We start from the raw sequence: 20,155 nt of genomic DNA, 5'->3' as shown, positions 1-20,155 counted from the left end.
ACTCGAGTTCACAAAATCGAGTTTAAAAAAAGTGGTACATTGCTAAATATTTACCAAACAGTGGTAGATTATAAAATATTTTCCAAAAAAGTGGTATTTGGCCATTTTGGCCATTTGTTGGCAAAAATTGGTGGTAGAAGATTCAATTATAAATATATAAATTAAAAAAAAAAAAAAAAGTTAATAGAGGATTGGGAATGTATGAGAACTTTTGCAAATCACATCCAACCCTTTGAAATTTTGAAGTGAAAAATCTTACCATACCAGAGAAGTGAGCAATTTGGAAACCACCAAGCACTAGTTGGACTGACACTTTCCATATATTCAAGACATTTCCCAGAGGACTTGAGTTTTTAGCTCAATAACTCTAGAAAACTTGGATTTTAAATTCAATATCTCATTTCTAATTGAGTAAAACTTGATTTAGAAGTTTTGCAGCTAAAATATTTCCAAAAGCATTACAATTTATATATCTTAACATAATGGGAACCTTCAAGCCCAACAAACATTAGTAGGATGGGCAATACACAAATTATTTGTACTTATTTGAATCACTTCCCTTTTAGTAACATATCTCAGACAGTGAGGATGCCATTCTCCTTGAAGCTTTCAACAGTGTCCCTAACACTCACTTCCATAGGAATAAAGCTAATACCCAAACTTTTGGCCTTGTCTTGGGATATCTTGTATAATGGTTGCAAAGGCTTGTCATCTTCATTTCTGCCAAAAATAAAAAATACAATTGACTCCTCTTTAACTTGTTTTTATGTGTCAAAACAATTGCTATGGGTGATAAAACCAAATTATTATTATTATTATTATTATCAAAAGAAAATTCAAAATTAAACTGATCATTCAGTTAAATGAAGCATTTATTCCAAGTGAGTCACACTTTGTCAGTTACAAAATGGCACCAATGGCAATAAGGGACATTTAGTATCATGCAAATAAATAACTCACTTTTCAGGTAGGCGCAAACTGGAGTAAAATTTGTGCAATATATTAAAAAGTTCGGAATAGTGTGTAACTCCTCCAACTAAACAATATCTCCCATTAGCAGCAGGAATCTCAAATGCCTGAATATGTGCATTTGAAACATCTCTAACATCAACAAGTCTATAAATTCCATTAGAGAAAACTTGGGTTCCTACGCACAAGAAAGAGAGAACAAGTTAATCAATATCATTATATGGATGATGTAGCAAGAGAGAGTAAACTTCAATAGGCCAATATAGTGAAATACACAATTTTCATTTTCATTAGTTGACCATTTTATCCAAGAGAAAAAAAAAAAAAGCTTCGAGATCATTGTTGAAATAGTACACCTTATATAGCAGGTATACCCTGCTTTCAGCAGATGCTGCTTATCGTCCGCAAATTGTACAAGATAAATATAAGTTATAAAGCATATTCCCAAACTGTGTATGTTGAGATGGAAGATTTCTTATCCATGGAATACAGGTTGAACCACAACCTATACATTTCAGGTGGCATTAGGGGGTTGGCACTTGCAGATCAAGGTCAAGTTTAAAACTTCGTTGTCTTCCAATGAACTCTAAATAATAGAGAAATTTTTACATTCCATGTTAAGAGGACTAGAATTAAGTAAAGCCTCGTGTGCGAGAGAACAAGGAATTTCCAAAGGAGTAAGTCTCATAAAACTGTCACTTATCACAAAAAATACCAAGTAAATTCTAAGGCTAGATCCATGCTCATAGTATTCTAAAGAGTGGTAGTGCTCACAATTTATTGGAATAGGCCTATATACTCCTATCATGCTTCATCCACTAAACCAGTTATGAATTAAACTTGTCATATGAAATGTTAATCAAAATTGAATATTTAGAATTTATGTAAAATGAAACACAATACACGCAGTCCTCATTGGTTGCAATAGAGTACCATGTATGATCTGCAGAAACGCCTCAATACTAGAAGTAAGAGTTGGCTGTATGAGTGGACCAATTACAAAACCTGGATTTATTGTTACCAAGTCAATGCCATTTTCTTTAGCAGATTTCCAAGCAGCCTCCTCAGCCAACGTCTTTGCAAGCATATACCATTGCTGAGAAAACCCAAAACTATTAAATGGGAACCTTTCTTTGTCAGAAGCGAATGAAATGTAGGACTAAAAACAAAAAGTGCAATGTCTATGATTTGATTATGAGCAGCATTGGAGTCTATATAATTTAGGTTTGGAAACGTCGAAACCTATAGATTCAACATATATCTGATTCTAGAACACAAAAATAATTACTAAGTACTTTAATTACATTAAAAAATATTGAGAAAAATATGATTACAAGAAATAGTAAAAAGAGCCTAGACACTAACATGGATAAGCTAACTGAGAAAGCAACTTAACAAACCTTGTGATGATACTCTCTCCAATGCTTCTCAGAAAACAAATATACTTATAGAACTAGATATATAAAGTCAAAATATTATAGCTCTATGTTTCTACTTTCTAGTAACATCATCATCAAAACATTACCTTGGATCTTTCATTAAAGGTATTTTAAAGATTAATGCTATATAATAGTCCTACTAAAGATACAGTTAAAAGGATATAATAACTACTGCAATACGCAAACCTTCAACTCCTCACAAGCAACTGGATCTGAAAACCAAGTCTCATCAATAACCACATCAGGAGTCAGGGGTTTTTTGTTGTACATAACTGAAGCCATGGAAGATGTTACAATCACTCTCTTGATAGAAGGAGCTTTTGCACATGATCGAAGAACGTTAAGTGTGCCCTTCACTGCTGGATCAATTAACTGTGACTGAAATATAAGAAATGTGAAAGTAGGTTCCATAAGAATAAATTTATGAAACTAAGCTATCAAAAGTATAATAGTATTGGACAAACTGAATACATTTCATTCAATAAGTTTATCATGTACCACATAGTAGAATTTCTTTGATGTCTTTGTAAATGATTTCTAGAAACAATCTAGCCTTAACTTACATTACTTTAAACCTAAGAGCAATACTTTCAACAACTTCCTGTTGCAAAAATGTGGGAAAACAAATGCAATTGCAGATGATAATGTTGAATGCATGAAACATCAAGTTTCTTTGAGCTACAATGAGAATAAAAATTGATTGTTTTTTGGGAGGCATTGACTTATGTATCCTTCTTATGATTGGATTTGTCCTCTAGAAGATGTAGTTCATTGACAAAAAAAATAAATGAAAAAGCTGAACCCGCGCTTGAGAACTCTACACTGAAAACAATTCTCTTCAATGTCCTCTCTACTTCTGGATTAAGGCTTGAGAATGCTTCTCTAAAATGTTCTAAGTTTTTGTTACCCAATTTTCTGCATTTCACTATGTTAAATTAACGTATTGAACATGTAAGAGGATTGAATTGGCCAAGACACTTGCTCAAAGCAAGAATCAAATGTTGCTTAAATCGGCACGCTGGTATGAGATCCTTAAAAGTTGTTATAAATCATTTAAAACAAAGTATGCATTCACCATATTGACAGAAAAATGATCACAATATATTGATTATATATTACACAAAGGCAATAAATAATAATACAGGATGAACCTGTGGGTCACTGGCCGTGAGAATAACAGGGGATGCAGTGTGAAAAACACCTTGGCATCCATCAACTGCAGAATCAAAAGATCCTTCTTCTAGTAAATCTGCTTTGAATAACTGAAGTCTTTCTTTAGCTCCATCAAGTGAAAATAAATGCTCTATTTTCTTGGGATCATCTGTGGAATATATATGCATAAATTCAATTGGAAGGCTAAATTGTTAGTAGCAAACAGTACTGCATGAAAACTAAAGGTGAGAAAAAAATGGGAAGTTAAAAGCACTATGTGCCTTCCATAGAGAATTTCAAAACTCTGCCTTAAACAGAAGCTTATGCTTGGGATGGGATGGGGTATTTCTACAAATGTTTTTAATAAAAAAGCTTAAGCAGGGAGTTGATCAGTGGTTTTTTTTTTTGAAGTTCTATTTTCTTATGTTGCAGAACTTGAGCGTTTTTGCTGTTGGTGGAGTGGGGTAGTACTGTCTCACTCATATTTGTGTGTGTTTTCAGAAAGATTTAAGTTAGCCTTTGTCCTTAGGCTATGAAGGGGTGATTAGAGCTCTTTAGCTGCGTGGTTTTGTACTTTGTTACTTGTTAATAATATATGTCATTAATAAAAAAATTTAAAAAAAATAAAGAATAACAATGCACTACATATGCAATATTATTCAGAGTTTGTAAATCTACTATTAGATCCTATTTCAATTCTTCTATTTGTGACATAACTTACCACAACTTGGACATGGTCGATTGTGAGTGATAGACAACCATTTTCACATGGATCTACTACTTTTTCTCAACCACTTATTGTGGATCTTACATCTGAGTTGTGGCAAATTGTCTGAGGTAATAAAGACTTCCAGCGTATCATTTTGCACAGTGGATTTTTGTAGAAAAAATTTTACTCACTTTTGGTCAACAAAATGAAGTGGGTGGGGTCATTTACCACAATCTATATGGGTGTGAAACCTATCCAAATCAAATGAAGTATAAGCCAATTCGGTTTTTTCTAAAATAGTATTCCATACATCAATTTCATGTCGGGGATGAGTCAGGCCAAACCAAACTATATGCCATTTTCCATTTCTCCTAAAGTCAACTACAAAATAACCATATTGATAGGTATATGCATTGACCATTTCGTCCATTTCATGGTAAAGATTAAACTTTACAAATTCAATCCAAAAAATAAAAATAAAATCATGATTAGATCCAAAAAATGAAATCTGAAAGAAAGAATTTTGAAATGGATACACAATACAGGGCCTATATTTTCAGTACATAGTAACAGGTTGATATAAATTGGAGAGAGAGAGAGGAAGAGAGAAAACACTGACTTGTGTCACGAACTGTAGCTTTTACAGTATACCCACGTTGGAGTAGGAGCTTCACAAGCCATGCTGCTATGTATCCCGAAGCTCCAGTCACGCACACCACCTTCTCCTCTCTACTCATCCTCTCTCTCTCTCTCTCTCTCTCTCTCAGAAGTTGTGTGTGAAGTGACTAGTGAGAAGCTTTGACTTTGTTTTGTGTGAGTTGGTGATTTTCTAGTGAGGAGCTAGGAAGCACCTGATGCGGGTACGGGTACGGAATGGCGACATGTCAATTTTTTAAAAAATCTACAATACGAGTACGGCGGGATACATGTAATAATTATATATATATATATAATTTCATAGCCTACAAAAAAATTTTATAACAAAAATGTTATTTCATTTTAAATAAAAATACTAATAGAAATAAACTAATTCAGTCTAATTCAGTCAATCTATTTTTGTCTAGTTCAGTCGATTTTGTCTAGTTCTGTCTATTTAATATTTGTTCCACTCCATTGCGGTGCACTTATCTTAGAATAGAAAAAGTCACGTTTAGGATAAAATTTAAGAGTACTTATTATAAATTTGACTTTATTAAAAAATATAAATCTTAAACTCGTTCTAATTTCTATTATAAAGTAATCATAAAGAGCATAAATCATATGTTAAAACTCTTTAAAATAAAAGTATTAAAAAAAACATTACTTATTGTTAAGTTCTAAAATACTTTGAATTGCTCACTTATCACTTCTTTATAGTATATACTTTTATTCTCTAAAATAAATTTGTACAAAACTAAATATATTTTATTGTAGAAAATTCTTAGAAACCAATCATTATACACCTTTAATTAATTATTTGGTTCTGGTTTTTCAAATAATTTTTTTTAAGTTACAACTTTATAATAATTTCCATTCCATTCCATAGATATGTGAACAACGACCAAAAACGACAGGCAAATCAGAAAAAAAAAGAAAAAAAAAAGGACAAGCTAATCAAACTCTAAACGACAAACTCCTAAAATCCCCCTTCTTTCTTTTTTTTTTTTTTTTTTTTTGGCAAAATAACATCATTTTGCTATTAATTTCATTAGTTAGCAAAGTTTCCAAACTATTTATGAAACTAACATCTCAAGTCTCTTAGGGTATGTTTCTTTGGAGATGAAATAGAGTAAATAAAATACTTTTGAGAGAAAATAGGAAAGAAAACTTTTTTGAAATGTGTTTGGTTGGATGGGGAGAAAAGATAATAAATAATAGAGCCAGGTGTTTTTTTCCAAGTCCCACTAAAAAGTTCTCTTCAAGATGGAAATAAAATGTTTGGACAAAAAACTGCCATTTGCTAACTTTTTATATTTTCTTTTAAGAGAGTCCCCTCTACTAACATGTTAGGTACTGTTCACAGTCTTTTTTTTTTTTTTTTTTTCGTTTCGTCGTATGTTTTTTACACATTTTGTCTTTTTTTTTTTACGTGTCAACTGTTTCTTTATATATATATATACATCATATTATATATAATAAAAGTTGGGCTTAGACGTCGTGGTTGCGCCAAGTGGCTTCACCAAATTGCAGAAATTTTAATAAATTTTTAGATTTTAAGAATAAATATATACATATTTTTTGGATAAATATGACAAATCAAGTAATGAAATAAAGTAATATTTGATTTACAATTATAGCAGTTGTGTTTATCTAAAATGTTATCAACAAAGTCTAAAATCAATAGACTCTTCATCTAATCCTTTTTTTTAATTTAAATTATATTATCACATGTAACAAAAAAACAAAATACGTACATAGTACATGTTAAAGTTGAAAAAATAATCTTAATTAAAAAACAAAAAAAACCAACAACATAGTACATGTTTCTATGATATTAAAAAAAAAAAAAAAAAAAAACAGATATAACTACACTTAAAAAGAAAATAGCAAAAAAAAAAAAAAAAACATATAATAATAATAATACTACACGTAAAAAGAATCTTATTTTTTATAAAAACAAAAACCAATAACATAGTACACATTTATATGATTTTAACTTCTCCTATAATTTCTAAGTTGATAAAATCCATAATTTGATTACAATCCAAATTCTATCATAATTTGATTACAATCCAAATTCTATCTTAATTTGATTACAATCCAAATTCTTCATCTAATCCTTTATAAAAAAATTCTTAATTAAAAAAAGGGTAAAATCTAAGTTGATAAAAATCATAATTTAATTACAATCAAAATTTTATCTTTATTTGATTTCAATCTAAATTCTTTATCTAATCCTTTATAAAAATAAAAATAAAAATTTACTTGAAAAAAAACCTGCAACATAGCACACGTTTGAGTTGAAAAAAAAAATCTTATCAAAAAAAAAAAAGTTGAAAAACAAATCTTAATTAAAAAAAAAAAAAAAAAAAAAAAAAAAACAAACAGCAACATAGAGCACGTTTTTATGATTTAAAAAAAAAAAAATCGATATAGCTACACTTAAAAAGAAAACAGCCAATAAAAAAAACATATAATAATACACGTAAAAAGAAAATAGCTCTACCAATTAAGTTTGAATCCAAGAGAAATTGAGTTGAACTAAAACTCTACTAAACCTACTCCACTCTACTATTTAAGAATGCTAAAATCAATACATAAAAAACCAAAATTAATTAAGTGAAGAACTACTAAATGAAGGATTTGGCTTCTTCAATGAGAATAGTTATCTTCTTTTTACTTTTTACTTTTTACATTTTTCTATTAATGTAGTTCAATTATTGCTTAAATTCTATGCTTTTTTAAAAATATTTTACATAATGCAATTCATCTTAATTATTGATGTATTTTTTTGATTTAGTGTTCTTAATTGATTGTGCAAATTATTTCCTCACTTATAGCAATATCAATATGGCTAGATACAAATGACAACATCAGAATAGTTAGACACGGGTAATTTATATGTAAACTTTTACACATTTACATTGCAATAAAATTTTTCTTTTTCTTTATGTACTTTCATTTATCTATTTTTTAAATTATTTTGATTGTGATACTCTAGAAGGTCTAGATACTTTTTTTTTTTTTTTTTTTTTTTTGTAATTTATGGAATATTTGTTTCAGTCAAAATATTATCACTAAATCTATTTGGAATGGAGCTCATCTACAATATGAAATTATGAGATTTATGTGAGAAGAGCTATCTTCATTTTTTTTTTTAGTTTCTATTTTTCTATTAAAGTAGTTCAATTATTGCTTAAATTATATGATTTTAAAAAAAAAAAATTAGATAATGCAATTTATCTTAATTATTGATACTATTTTTTTTATTTGGTGTTCTTAATTGATTATACAGATTATCTCCTCCCTTATGGAAACATTAAAGTGGTTATGATTGGTAATTTATAGATAAAATTTTACATTTATATTGTAGTCTAAATACTTACATTTTTTGTAATTTATGGATTTTTTTTTTTGGTAGTTTATGGATTTTTTTTTGGCCATATATGCAAGAAATTTATCTATAATTAGAATGGAAAGATTTTTAAGTGCCACACACACACACACATAATCAAATTACAATTTTAATACTAAGATCTTTTAAAAATTTAAAACTTGCCATAATTTTTTTAAAATATTTTATAATATCTTTTTTTGCAAAAAAAAAAAAATACTTACATAATATACATTTTACATGTACTTAATTTTAAAAATATTTTTACCATTTTATTTGTTATTAAATTTGATTATATTATCAAAAATAATAATAATTTATATATAAGTTTTTGTACTAAGCCGTGCATCGCACGGGCATAATACTAGTATATATAATTTTTTTTCTTCTTCTTTAGTTTTCTCCCTAAACCCACAAAATTTTTTTTCTCTAAAATGAAAAGAAAATTTTTGGACAAAAAACTCCCCCAGCTAACGTGCTAGGTACTGTTCACAAAATTTTTTTTTTTGGGGCTTGCTTTCTCTTCCGTTCCGCACTTCCGCCATATATATATATTTTTTTACGTGTCAGCTGTTTCTTTTCTTTTTCTTTTTTGTAAATTTCCTTCTTTAGTTTTTTTTGTCCTTTTTCTTTTTTTAATCTCCTTTAGGTTTTTTTTTTGGGTCGTTTTCCTTTCTTTTTTTTTTTTTAATAAATTTCCTTCTTTAGCTTTTTTTTGTCCTTCTCTGCACACTTTTGGTGCTTTTATTTTTTGTTCATCTGTATTTTTTTTCTTACTTGTTATTTTTTATTTTTAGATGCATTGTTATTTTTATTTTATTTTTAGATGCATGAAGGTAAATTTATACAAACTATATTTTCTATCTCTCCACTTTTCTACTCTCAAACCAAACACCATGAGGGAAAACTAAAAACTATTCTCTTTCTATCCTCTCTCTATTTTTTATCCTCTCACCATTCCACCCCTCCAACCAAGTTCGCTGTAGCAACTCAAGTCCCTAGGACTCGAGTTCCATGTGCCAGCAAAGCTAAGGTGGAAAAATTATCGACATGGACAAAGTTCCCTAAAGACCATGAAGAACAACCCAAATAGAAACCACGAAGATCAAACCCACAAAGAAACAAAGCTCAAACCCAACGAACCACGAAGATCAAACCTATCAAGAAACGAAGATCAAACCCACGAAGAAGAAACAACCAACCTAAACAAAAATCACAAACCACGAAGATCAAACCCGCGAAGAAGAAATAACAAACCCAAACAAAAATCACAAACCACGAAGATCAAACCCACAAAGAAACAAAGATCAAACCCACGAAGAAGAAACAACAAACCCACATAGATCACATTGAAGAAGAAACAACAAAGGCTCCAGAAAGATCAAACCACGAAGACCAAACCCAAACAACAAAGATCAAATTCAATGTCTCATTTCTGATTGAGTTAAACTTGATTTATAAGTTGTGTAGCTAAAATATTTCCAAAAGCATTACCGTTTATAAATCTTAATACAATGGGAGCATTTAAGCCCAACAAACACCAGTCAAGATGAGCAATACACAATTTATTTGTACTTATCAGCATCACTTCCATTTTAATAACATAATTCAAATGGTGATGATGCCATTCTCCTTAAAGCTTTCAACAGTGTCCCTAACACTCACTTCCAAAGGAATGAAGTTAATACCCAAACTTATGGCCTTGTCTTGGGATATCTTGTATAATGGCTGCAAAGGCTTGTCATCTTCACTTCTGCCAAAAATGAAAGATAAAATTGACTCTTCTTCAACCTTTGTGATGTGTAAGAACAATTACTATGGGTGACAAAAGCAATTTTTTAAAAGAAAAATTTATTTGACAAAAGAAAATTATTAATTGAACTAATCATTTAGTTAAATGAAGCATGTATTCCACTTGAGTCATTCAGTTACAAAATGGCACCAATAAGGGACATTCAATATCATGCAAATAAATAACTCACTTTTCAGGAAGCCGCAAACTAGGGTAAAATTTGCGCAATATCTTGAAAACTTCGAAATAGTGTGTAACTCCTCCAACTAGACAATATCTCCCACTAGCAGCGGGATTCTCAAATGCCTGAATATGTGCATTTGCAACATCTCTAACATCAACAAGTCTGTATATTCCATCAGGGAATATTTGAGTTCCTGCACAAAGGAAGGAGTGAACAAGTTAATCAATAGCATTATATGGAACGATGTAGCTAGAGAGAGTATATTTCAATAGGCCAAATATGGTTAAACACACAATTTTCATTTTGATCAGTTGACCATTTTATCAAAAGAATATGCTTGGAGATCATTGTTGAAACAGTTCACCTTATATAGCCAGTATACCCTGTATTTAGAAGATGCTGATTACCGTCCTCAAATTGTACAAGATATATATAAGTTATAAAGCATATTCTCAAGCTGCGTATGTTGAGATAGAAGCTTTTTTTATCCATGGAACATAGGTTGAACCACAACCTATACATTTCAGGTGGCATTAGTGGGCTTGGCACTTGCAGATCAAGGTCAAGTTTAAAACCTCCTTGTTTTCAAATGAACTCTAGGTAAAAGAGAAATTTTTACATTCCATGTTAAGAGGACTAGAATTAAGTAAAGCCTCGTGTGAGAAAGAGGACAAGTAATTTCCGGAGAAGGAGTGAGTCTCGTAAAACGGTCACTTACCACTCAAAAAATACCTAGTAAGTTCTAATGTTAGCTCAATGCTCATATACTCATAGTATTCTAAAAAGTTGCAGCACTCACAATTTACTGGAATAGGCCTATATACACCTATCATACTTACTTCATCCACTAAACCAGTTATGACTTTAATTTGTCATATGATATGCTAATCATACTTGAATATTTAGAATTTATGTAGAAAGAAACACAATACACGTAGTCCTCATTGGTTGCAAAAGAGTACCATGTATGATCTTCAGAAACCCCTCAAGACTAAAAGTAAGAGTTGGCTGAATGAGTGGACCAATTACAAAGCCTGGATTTATTGTTACCAAGTCTATACCATTCTCTTTAGCAAATGTCCAAGCAGCCTCCTCAGCCAAGGTCTTTGCAATCATATACCATTGCTGAAAAAACCCCAAACTATTAAATGGGAACATTTCTTGGTCAAAAAGGAATGAAATGTAGGACTAAAAAAAATATATGTAATATGTCTATGATTTGATTAAGAGCAGCATGGAAATCTATAAAATTTATGTTTACATTTGGAAACATTGAAATCTATAAATTCAACATATATCCGATTCTAGAACGTGAAATAATTACTAGGTACTATAATTACATTAAAAAAAATATATATTTATATATATATATATTGAGAAAAGTATGATTACAAGAAATAGTAAAAGGAGCCTAGATGCTGACATGGATTTCTTACAGAGAAAGCAAGTTAACAAACCTTGTGATGATATTCTCTAATGTTTCTCAGAAAACAGCTATACTTATAGGACTAGATATATAAAGTCAAAATATTATAGCTCTTACATTTCTACTTTCTAGTAAATCATCATCAAAACATTATCATAGATCTTTCATTAAAACTATTTTAAGATTAATGCTATATAATAGTCCTATTAAAGATACACTTAAAAGGAAATACACACACCTTCAACTCCTCACAAGCAACTGGATCCGAAAACCACGTCTCGTCAATAACCACATCAGGGGTCAGTGGTTTTTTGTTGAACATAACTGCAGCCATAGAAGATGTTACAATCACTCTCTTGATAGAATGAACTTTTGCACATGATCGAAGAACGTTAAGTGTGCCCTTCACTGCTGGATCAATTAATTCTGACTGAAATATAAAAAAATGTGAAAGTAGCTCCCATAAGAATAAATTTATGAAAAATATTGGATAAACTGAATACAGTTCATTTGACAAGTTTATCATGTAACAATATTGTTATTGTGTCACTTTGTAGAATTTCTCTAATGTCTTTGTGAATAATTTCTAGAAACAATCTAGCAATTAAATCTAAAAACAGTACTTTCAAAATTTTCCAGTTGCAACAATGTGGGGAAACAAATGTAATTGCAGACAACAATGTTGAAAGCATGAAACATCCTGTTTCTTTGAGCTGCAGTTAGAATACAAATTGATAATTTTTTCGGAAGGCATTGACTTAGGTATCCTTCTTAGGAGTGTCTTTGACAATCTTTATGATCAGCAAAAAAAAAAAAGAAGAATCCCCTCCAAAGTCCCTGCATTAGAGAAACCTACACTAAAAACAATTTTCTTTAATGTCCTCTCTACTTCTGGATTAAGACTTGAGAATGCTTCCCTAAAATGTTAAGTTTAAGTGCTTATTTTTGTTGCTCAATTTTCCCCGTTTCACTATATTGTTTTAACGTATTGAACATTTAAGAATCAGATGTTGCTAAAACAGTTCAGCTGGTATGAGATCCTTAAATTATTCACCATATTGACAGAGAAATGATCACAGTATATTGATTATACATTACACAAAGGCAATAAATAACAATACAGGATGAACCTGTGGGTCACTGGCAGAGAGAGTAACGGGGGATGCTGTGTGAAAAACACCTTGGCATCCACCAACAGCAGAATCAAAAGATCCTTCTTCTAGTAAATCTGCTTTGAATAACTGAAGTCTTTCTTTAGCCCCATCAAGTGAAAGTAAATGCTCTGTTTTCTTTGGATCATCTGTGGAATATATATGCATAAATTCCAATTGGAAGGCTAAATTATTAGTAGCAAGGACTGCATGAAAAATAAAGGTAAGAAAGAAAAATGTGAAGTTAAAAGCACTATGTGCTTGCTATGGGGAATTTCAAAACTCTGCCTTAAACAGAGGCATATGCTTGGGGTGGGGTATTTCTACAAAAGTTCTTGATAAGAGAGCTTGAGCAGGGAATTGATCAGTGGTTTGTTTTGAAGATGTTCTGTTTTCTTATGTTACAGAACTTGAGTGTGTTTGCTGTTGGTGGAGTGAGGTAGTACTCTCTCACTGATATTTGTATGTGTTTCTGGAAAGATTTAAGTTAGTCCTTTGGTTAGTGATTAGAGCTAAGCTGTGTGGTTTTGTACTTTGTTACTTATTAATAATATATCTCATTCATATTATTAAAAAAAAAAAATAAATGTAAAGAATAAGTGTGCCTACAATGCAATATGATTGTGAGTTTGTGACCAAACCAAGTAAAATCTACTATTAGATCGCATACTAGTTCTTCTATGTTCACAATTTTTGTGCCATAGATTTTACCACATCTTTGATGCGATCAACTATGAGTGATAGACAATCACTTTTACATGGATTCACAACCTTTTTTCTGCCACTCATAATCGACTACATCAAAATTGTCAGAAAAGTTCATGTCCATATACTGTCTCATCCTATATAAGATGAATCGTGCCAAGACTATCATTTAGTATGACGATAAGTTTATCCAACACACAATAGTGAATAGTTGATGCACCACCACTTGTGTGCACTTCATGTGCACAGATTCACTATGGTCACATGATAAGCAAGTTACAAATTTTCAAAAAATTAAAGACTTCCAGTGTATCATTTTTCACAGTGGGTCTATGCAGACAATTTGTTACTCACTTTTGGCCCCAAAATGAAGTGGCTGGGGTCATTTACCACAACCTATATGGGTGTGCATGAGTAGCTCCCATTCCAAGGAAGCAATCCTATAATTGAATAAAGCATGATCGGCTTGTTGTGTATAAAACTTACCCCAATCAAATGAAGTATAAGTCAATTTGGTTTTTCTTAAATTGTATTACATATATCAATGTCATGTCTAAGATGAGTCAGGCCAGGCCTGGTTGGGTTAATGCTAAGAACCAAACTATATTCAATTTCCTTTTTTAGCTAAAGTCAATTACAACATAGATAACCATAATGATAGAAATGCGCATAGTTTACAGATACTAGGAAAAAGGATTATCTCATTTCAAATTTTGTAAATCTAAACAAAAAAATTGTACAATTCTGACACCCCATTGAAAAGAATATAACAGTCCATACATTGGTAGATAAAATAAATAAATAAAAAGGTTAAAATGCAAATTGCATCCTTAAATTTGATTAAAATTCATTTAAGTCCTCTAATTTTGTTTGCTTTCAATTGAATTCTCTTAAGTTTCAAATTTATTTATTTCAGACCTTTGATCCAATTCCATTTAAAAAATTAAGGTTAAATATGCAATTAATGAAAAAAAAAATTTGAAAAAAAAATTATATAAATATTTTTACAGTTTTTTTAAATATTTTTTAATGACAATTTTTTAACGAAATTGAATGAAAGACCTTTTTTTTTTTTTTTTTTTTTTTGAGAAACTGAATGAAAGACCTAATTGAATAAAGGTATAAAACTTGAAGAATGAAAAGTAAAGAGTTAAAAAACTTAAATTAAAAAAGTGTATGCAGTTTCAGCTCATAGTAACTGGTTGATACAAATTGGAGAGAGAGAGAGAGAGGCACTGACTTGTATCACGAACTGTAGCTTTTACAGTGTACCCACGTTGGAGCAGGTGCTTGACAAGCCACGATGCTATGTAACCCGAAGCTCCAGTCACACACACCACCTTCTCCTCTCCACTCATCCTCTCTGTGACTCTTTCTCTCTCTCTCTCTCTCTCTCTCTCTCTCTGTGTGTTTAGTGTGAAGCTATTGACTCGGTTGTGTGTGTGTCAGTGTGTTGGTGGTTTTATGGTGAGGAGTGATGGCAGGTATAGTGTTTGTCCGAGTCAGGACCGAGTGATGAGTGGCCTTATTTTGCTGTTTTAGAGAAACATGAGTGGCTTTGGATAATGATTGAAGTTACTTTTTTTTCTTTTTTCTTTTTTTGAGCAAAATGATTGAAGTTACTTGTTCCTAGGATGTCCTACTACAATGAAAAGGTGTCAGACACTGACCCCATAGAAATGGGTGTTATTTATTTATTTTTTTTATAATACCTAGAAATTAGTGTTAGAGCATTCATAGTAGTGAAGCTAAATTTTTAGCAATTTAGTTCTATTAAAGTTACTTTATTTATTTTACCTACATACATGCTGTACCAGTAAATCTATTTTAGCTTTCAACACAATAAAATAATATAAATATCACAATAAAATAATATAACCACTATAATAAAATAATATATCCCACTACCCAAAATAATATATCTAAATTTTTTTATTATTCATTTCTCTATTTATTCTTCTCTTTCTCTTTCGTCTGAAGCAAACCCACAGCACAGCCCACCTCCACAATCCCAAACCCACAACCACACCTCCATAATCCCAGCCCCACCTCCACAAACCCACACTATGACCACCACGAATCCATAACGGTCGTTGCCCCACCACAAACCACAAAAACCCACTGGAGCACAACCATGAAACAATCAAACCCCGTCAATCCGATCTCACAATCAAACCCAGTCAACAGAGGAGTGAGAGACGAGAGAGAGAGCGTGACGGTGAGAGAGGAGCGACGGTGAGTGATTTGGGGCCTTGGGACGGCTGGGTCGAGAGGATGAGAGCTTGATGATGGGTGATTTGGGAGAGGAGTGATTTGGGAGAGAAAGAGAGGCATGGATTGAGAGTGATTTGGAAGAGTGAATGAGAGCTGAGTGATTTGGGAGAGAGACAGAGGCACGGAGTGAGAGAGAGAAAGAAATAATTTTTTAATCGGTGGGATGAATAAAATATATATATATATTTTTTTTTTTTTGCTTTCATGAACAGTGCACATCTAAAAATAGATGTGCACTGTAGCAGTGGAGCTAAATTTTTTAGATTTAGCTCCACTGGTGCAACAAGGTTTTTATGTTTATAGAACTAAATTTTAGCATTATACCTATATAGCACCATTACTGTGAATGCTCTAAATTGTTTTAGTAAAATCCATATTCTAAAGAGCAAATGCAGGCCTGTCTAAATTTTAAATTTTTTTATGTCTAAATTTTTGATATTTACAATTAATCTATTTTTTTAAATACACCTTTCAAAAAATATTTTCATATTATTTAAATACTATTTATTATTATTCTTTTCTAATCTTTATTTATCCTTCTTCTATTTATTCTCAATAATTATATTTTTCAATAAAAAGTGTTATGTTTACAATTATTTTTACAATACTTTCACAAGAATTATAACAAAATTTTATATGGAAAGTTGTTACTAGTTCTAATTTGAATTCACCATTGAAATTATTTTTTTACTCATCAATATTAACTAACAACAATCTATTACTTAAGATTTATTCTGAAAATATTGTTGTAGAGTCACAGTTTGCAGCCCAAGCCTAAGATATATGGGATCTTGGCCCAATGAGCATAGTATGATAGATTTGTAGAGAGTGGGTCAGAGAACTAGGCCCTAATGAATTTGACAACGACTGGTATGGATTTAAAAGATGATCAAGCAAGAACAAAGAGAATAATGCTAAATGAATTCACTGTCTGAGGAGATATTTTGTCATACAAATCAATAACAGTTGGATGCAAGTATAATTTTGATTGCTATAATATTCTTTATTTATTTTTTCGATCCCTTCCTCATGGAAGGTCCCTTACATTATATATTCCCTTTGGATCATCTTGATCCTCCACTTGTTGGTCATTTAAACCCTTATTTGAGTATCTGTCTCATCAGACACATTCTTTAGCTTTCTGTGAGTTGTGGTAGTCAAGACAGCACTGTTCAGGGGTCTTCTCCACATAAATGCGGCCAGAAAAGTAGTTGCAGTGTATTCAATGCGGTGATAGCAGCTTTCCCTTATATATTTTTGGGTTCCCCTCCTTTTCGTATGTTCATGATGCACATCCCTATCAATGGAGATTCTTGGAAGGTCACCCTAATTGTTGGAATACATAGTTGAGTTGTACTAATCGTATCCGAGGAGTTACTCCTCCTTGGACCGACTTCCCATTCGTATCTTGCTCATTAAATTCTGAACCTGAATCATTCATTACCATTTGTTTCTCCTTGGACTGCTCATGCTCTCGGCTAAGGCCCAAGACCCAATATATAATTTGGGCCCTTAACTCTATAATTGTGATAGGATTTCTCAATTGTCATTGCTTATTCTTTATATTATTTTTCATTTCTTTCATCCATACGTTTCTTTCTTTTTTTTCTTTTCTTTTTCTCTGGTTTTTCTCCACCACACATGTATACCCACTCCTATCTCTTTCCTCCCCTTTTTTTTCCTACTTCTTTTTCTCTTTCTCCTTGATTCCAGAATCTCTCTCTCTCTCTTTCTTTCTCCAGCTCTCTCTCTGTCTTTTATCAATTTGGAGCGAAAGGTGTGGTTTGGCACAATAAACACCGTTGTGAATGTTTGTAACTGTGGTGAGAGGAGAGAAAAAGAATTGTTTTTTTTATTGAGTTGTATGATATTTTTAAGTATAAAAATTCATTTGGAGTTGCTACAATATTCTCTAGATCAAGACAACTATTGCAGCAACTTCAAAAAAAATTTGGAAAAGTTTTGCTTTTAGAGAAGCTATTGGAGTGAGTTTTTGGTGTGTTTGTTCTTCAAAATTGGTTTTAGAGAACGTATTGGAGATGCTCTTAACTATGATAAATTTATTTTGATCAATTTTACTAGACTGTAGTGCCTGTAATTTTTTCCTTTTTAAATTTTATTGAAAAAAAAAAAACAGTTAAAAGTTATATTCAATTCATAAAAGCTACTCCAAATTGATAAAAGCTAATTAGGAGAATATCCAATAGCATCTATCTCCCCTCCCTTTGCATTTATTTTTAGAAATACTATATTTCACAACACTTTCTTTGAAATAATATGTTTCCCGACATTGTCATTCAATAAATATTAAGTGATAGACTGTTACAGGTTATTATTAATGAATAAAAAAGTAGTTTTGATAACTTCAAATTAAAACCAATAACTTAACGTCTATGATTTATTGTAAAAATATTGTCGGTTTAACACTTTTTTTTTAACAATGTTATAAACCAAAACCTTGTTCCAATTAGCCTCTATTATAACTTTTAAGTCATTTTATAAGACCCTCTTAAAAGTAAAATTAACTACAATAGCATTCACATTGAGAATTGTATATGCCATATGTTGCAATACTTAGCATCAGTGCTTCAAAACTTCTCATTACCCGGTCTTGCAATTGCAAAAAAATTTGCAATTGTGCTACAGTGCTATCTTATTTTTATGATGGCACTGTAGCAACTTGTATACATTTTTATATTGTTTTTTCCTAGTGATATTGGGTGGGTATTTTTAATTATTTTTTTATGAAGAGGAAGAGAGAGAAAGAGTTGGTGAAATTAATGTTTTAATAAATAGATGAGATAAATAAGAAATTGGATGTTGGGTGTATTGTAAAATAGTATGGTATAATTGATAAAGTAGTTTTTGAGATGGTAAAATGGAATAGTTCAAAGATTCCAGATGTGAATGCTCCCAGAGTGAGGAAAAAAGATAGTATGCATTTGGGGTGTTAAATGTATATGTATCTACTACATGGTAGTGAAATTCACTATAACTCTTTGATAAATTATTTTATCAATTTTCTTCCAAATCAAACAATTTCTCTCTTGTTCCAAAAAAAAAAAAAAAACTCTCTTTCAATTTTTCACCCTTCTCACATAACTAGTTCTTTCTGGTAGATCAATTCAGGATCACTTTCAATACCTCAATTACTGTATTGCCAATTAAGACACTATCAAGGATTATAGGGTGCTTAAAAGCAAGGTTTTCAGACCTGAACCATTCATTGAACCGTAAAAGGGAGAGGTTCAAGATTTTTGAGGTCGAATCGGGGTCGAACCGTGATGACGTCATAATTAATTTAATAATTAATTAAAGCCTAAATATAGATATTAAATTTATAAAAATAGCAAAATTGACTAATATATCTATATATATGAGGGAAATTTAATGATTTTCAAGCATATATTTAATAATTAAATAAGAAAGTTAATAAAATAAAATAATAACCAAGAAAACATTAAAATTTATGATTAATTTTTGAAGTAAAGTTGAATATCTTTGAAGGATTTTATTATAATTTTTTTGTTCCTTGTAAGAGATGGATAATTTAATTAAGTAGAATAAAATTGTGTTAAGTTTTTTTTATAAAATAAAAAAAAAAAATTGCTAAGGGGTTGGACCGCACGGTTCTTGCCACCGGTTTATACGGTCCAACCCCGGTTTTAGGGGTTCATAGAATTCCCACATATGCCCAGCTCTTTATGCTTAAAAAACCGGTTTTCATCTCGGTTTTCAATTTTTATGATCCGACCTCCCGGCCCAGTCCGGTTCTGAGAACTATGCTTAAAAGATGACCTTGTGCATAGAAATAAAGAGTGTTGCATAATTTATTCTTACTATGTTAGCTCAATTGTAGCCTTTTAGCTGCCCAGTATTACCATGGTGTGATTACTTCAATCGATTGAGCTGTTAGGAAGATGGACTCAATAATTGTTGGAGGTGGCTGGAATTACCAAATAAGAGGGACCCAAGAATTCTTTTTAGGACAAAATTTGGCTACAAACTTGATTGTAGCCTAAAACTAGAACTCCACTTAATATTTTTTTTTTATTGGATGACCATTAGATTACATTTTGTTCTTATATTCTTCAAGCTTGCAAACTTTTTAGAAAATCAAAGATCAATAGCTATGTCATGAATCAAATGTTTAAATTTCATATTTTTGTGGTTTAAAATTCTGCATAAAAAATATACTTATGGGTCAAAATAGTAAATGTGGGGCCCAATGATTTGAGGCCCTGGCCCATTTTATTCGTTGGGGTCCAAGGCCCGAGCCGAGGAAGGTTATAGCCCAGGCTCGGTAATACAAGTACAAAAT

General features: G+C 31.1%; 1 protein-coding gene, 1 long non-coding RNA gene and 1 pseudogene across 2 annotated transcripts in view; 1 reads left to right on the top strand and 2 right to left on the bottom strand.

Moving 5' to 3' along the window:
* Nucleotides 1-366: 366 nt before the first annotated feature.
* On the bottom strand, nt 367-5,086 carry LOC126723851 (phenylacetaldehyde reductase-like). Its single transcript, XM_050427772.1, has 6 exons — nt 4,889-5,086; nt 3,560-3,729; nt 2,595-2,786; nt 1,903-2,065; nt 961-1,147; nt 367-720 (listed from the first exon to the last, which is right to left on the bottom strand). Exons 1-6 carry the CDS (start codon nt 5,004-5,006, stop codon nt 576-578), a joined length of 975 nt encoding a protein of 324 aa, XP_050283729.1. The 5' UTR covers nt 5,007-5,086; the 3' UTR covers nt 367-575.
* A 4,627-nt stretch (nt 5,087-9,713) lies between these two features.
* LOC126723853 (phenylacetaldehyde reductase-like) overlaps nt 9,714-20,155 on the bottom strand; it is a 72,749-nt pseudogene continuing 62,307 nt past the window's right edge.
* Nucleotides 12,331-20,155, top strand: part of LOC126723855 (uncharacterized) — a 27,632-nt gene continuing 19,807 nt past the window's right edge. The window contains exon 1 of the long non-coding RNA XR_007654496.1: nt 12,331-12,466. This is a non-coding gene — a long non-coding RNA (uncharacterized LOC126723855). The remainder of the gene's footprint in view (nt 12,467-20,155) is intronic.

The sequence above is a fragment of the Quercus robur genome, chromosome 4, assembly GCF_932294415.1.
Source record: "Quercus robur chromosome 4, dhQueRobu3.1, whole genome shotgun sequence".
In the NCBI taxonomy this organism is placed as follows: domain Eukaryota; kingdom Viridiplantae; phylum Streptophyta; class Magnoliopsida; order Fagales; family Fagaceae; genus Quercus; species Quercus robur.
The sequence above is the reverse complement of the archived record's forward strand: the minus strand, read 5'-3'. Positions and strand labels throughout refer to the sequence as shown.

What these genes read in the sequence shown, in the direction of transcription:
- LOC126723851 (XM_050427772.1), bottom strand. Translation starts at nt 5,006, where the DNA reads ATGAGTAGAGAGGAGAAGGTGGTGTGCGTGACTGGAGCTTCGGGATAC. An exon ending in TTGCTTGTGAGGAGTTGAAG is followed by an intron (nt 2,066 to 2,594) that starts GTTTGCGTATTG and finishes GGGTTTTCTCAG; the next exon opens with CAATGGTATATGCTTGCAAA. An exon ending in GTTTCTGCAGATCATACATG is followed by an intron (nt 1,148 to 1,902) that starts GTACTCTATTGC and finishes TCTTGTGCGTAG; the next exon opens with GAACCCAAGTTTTCTCTAAT.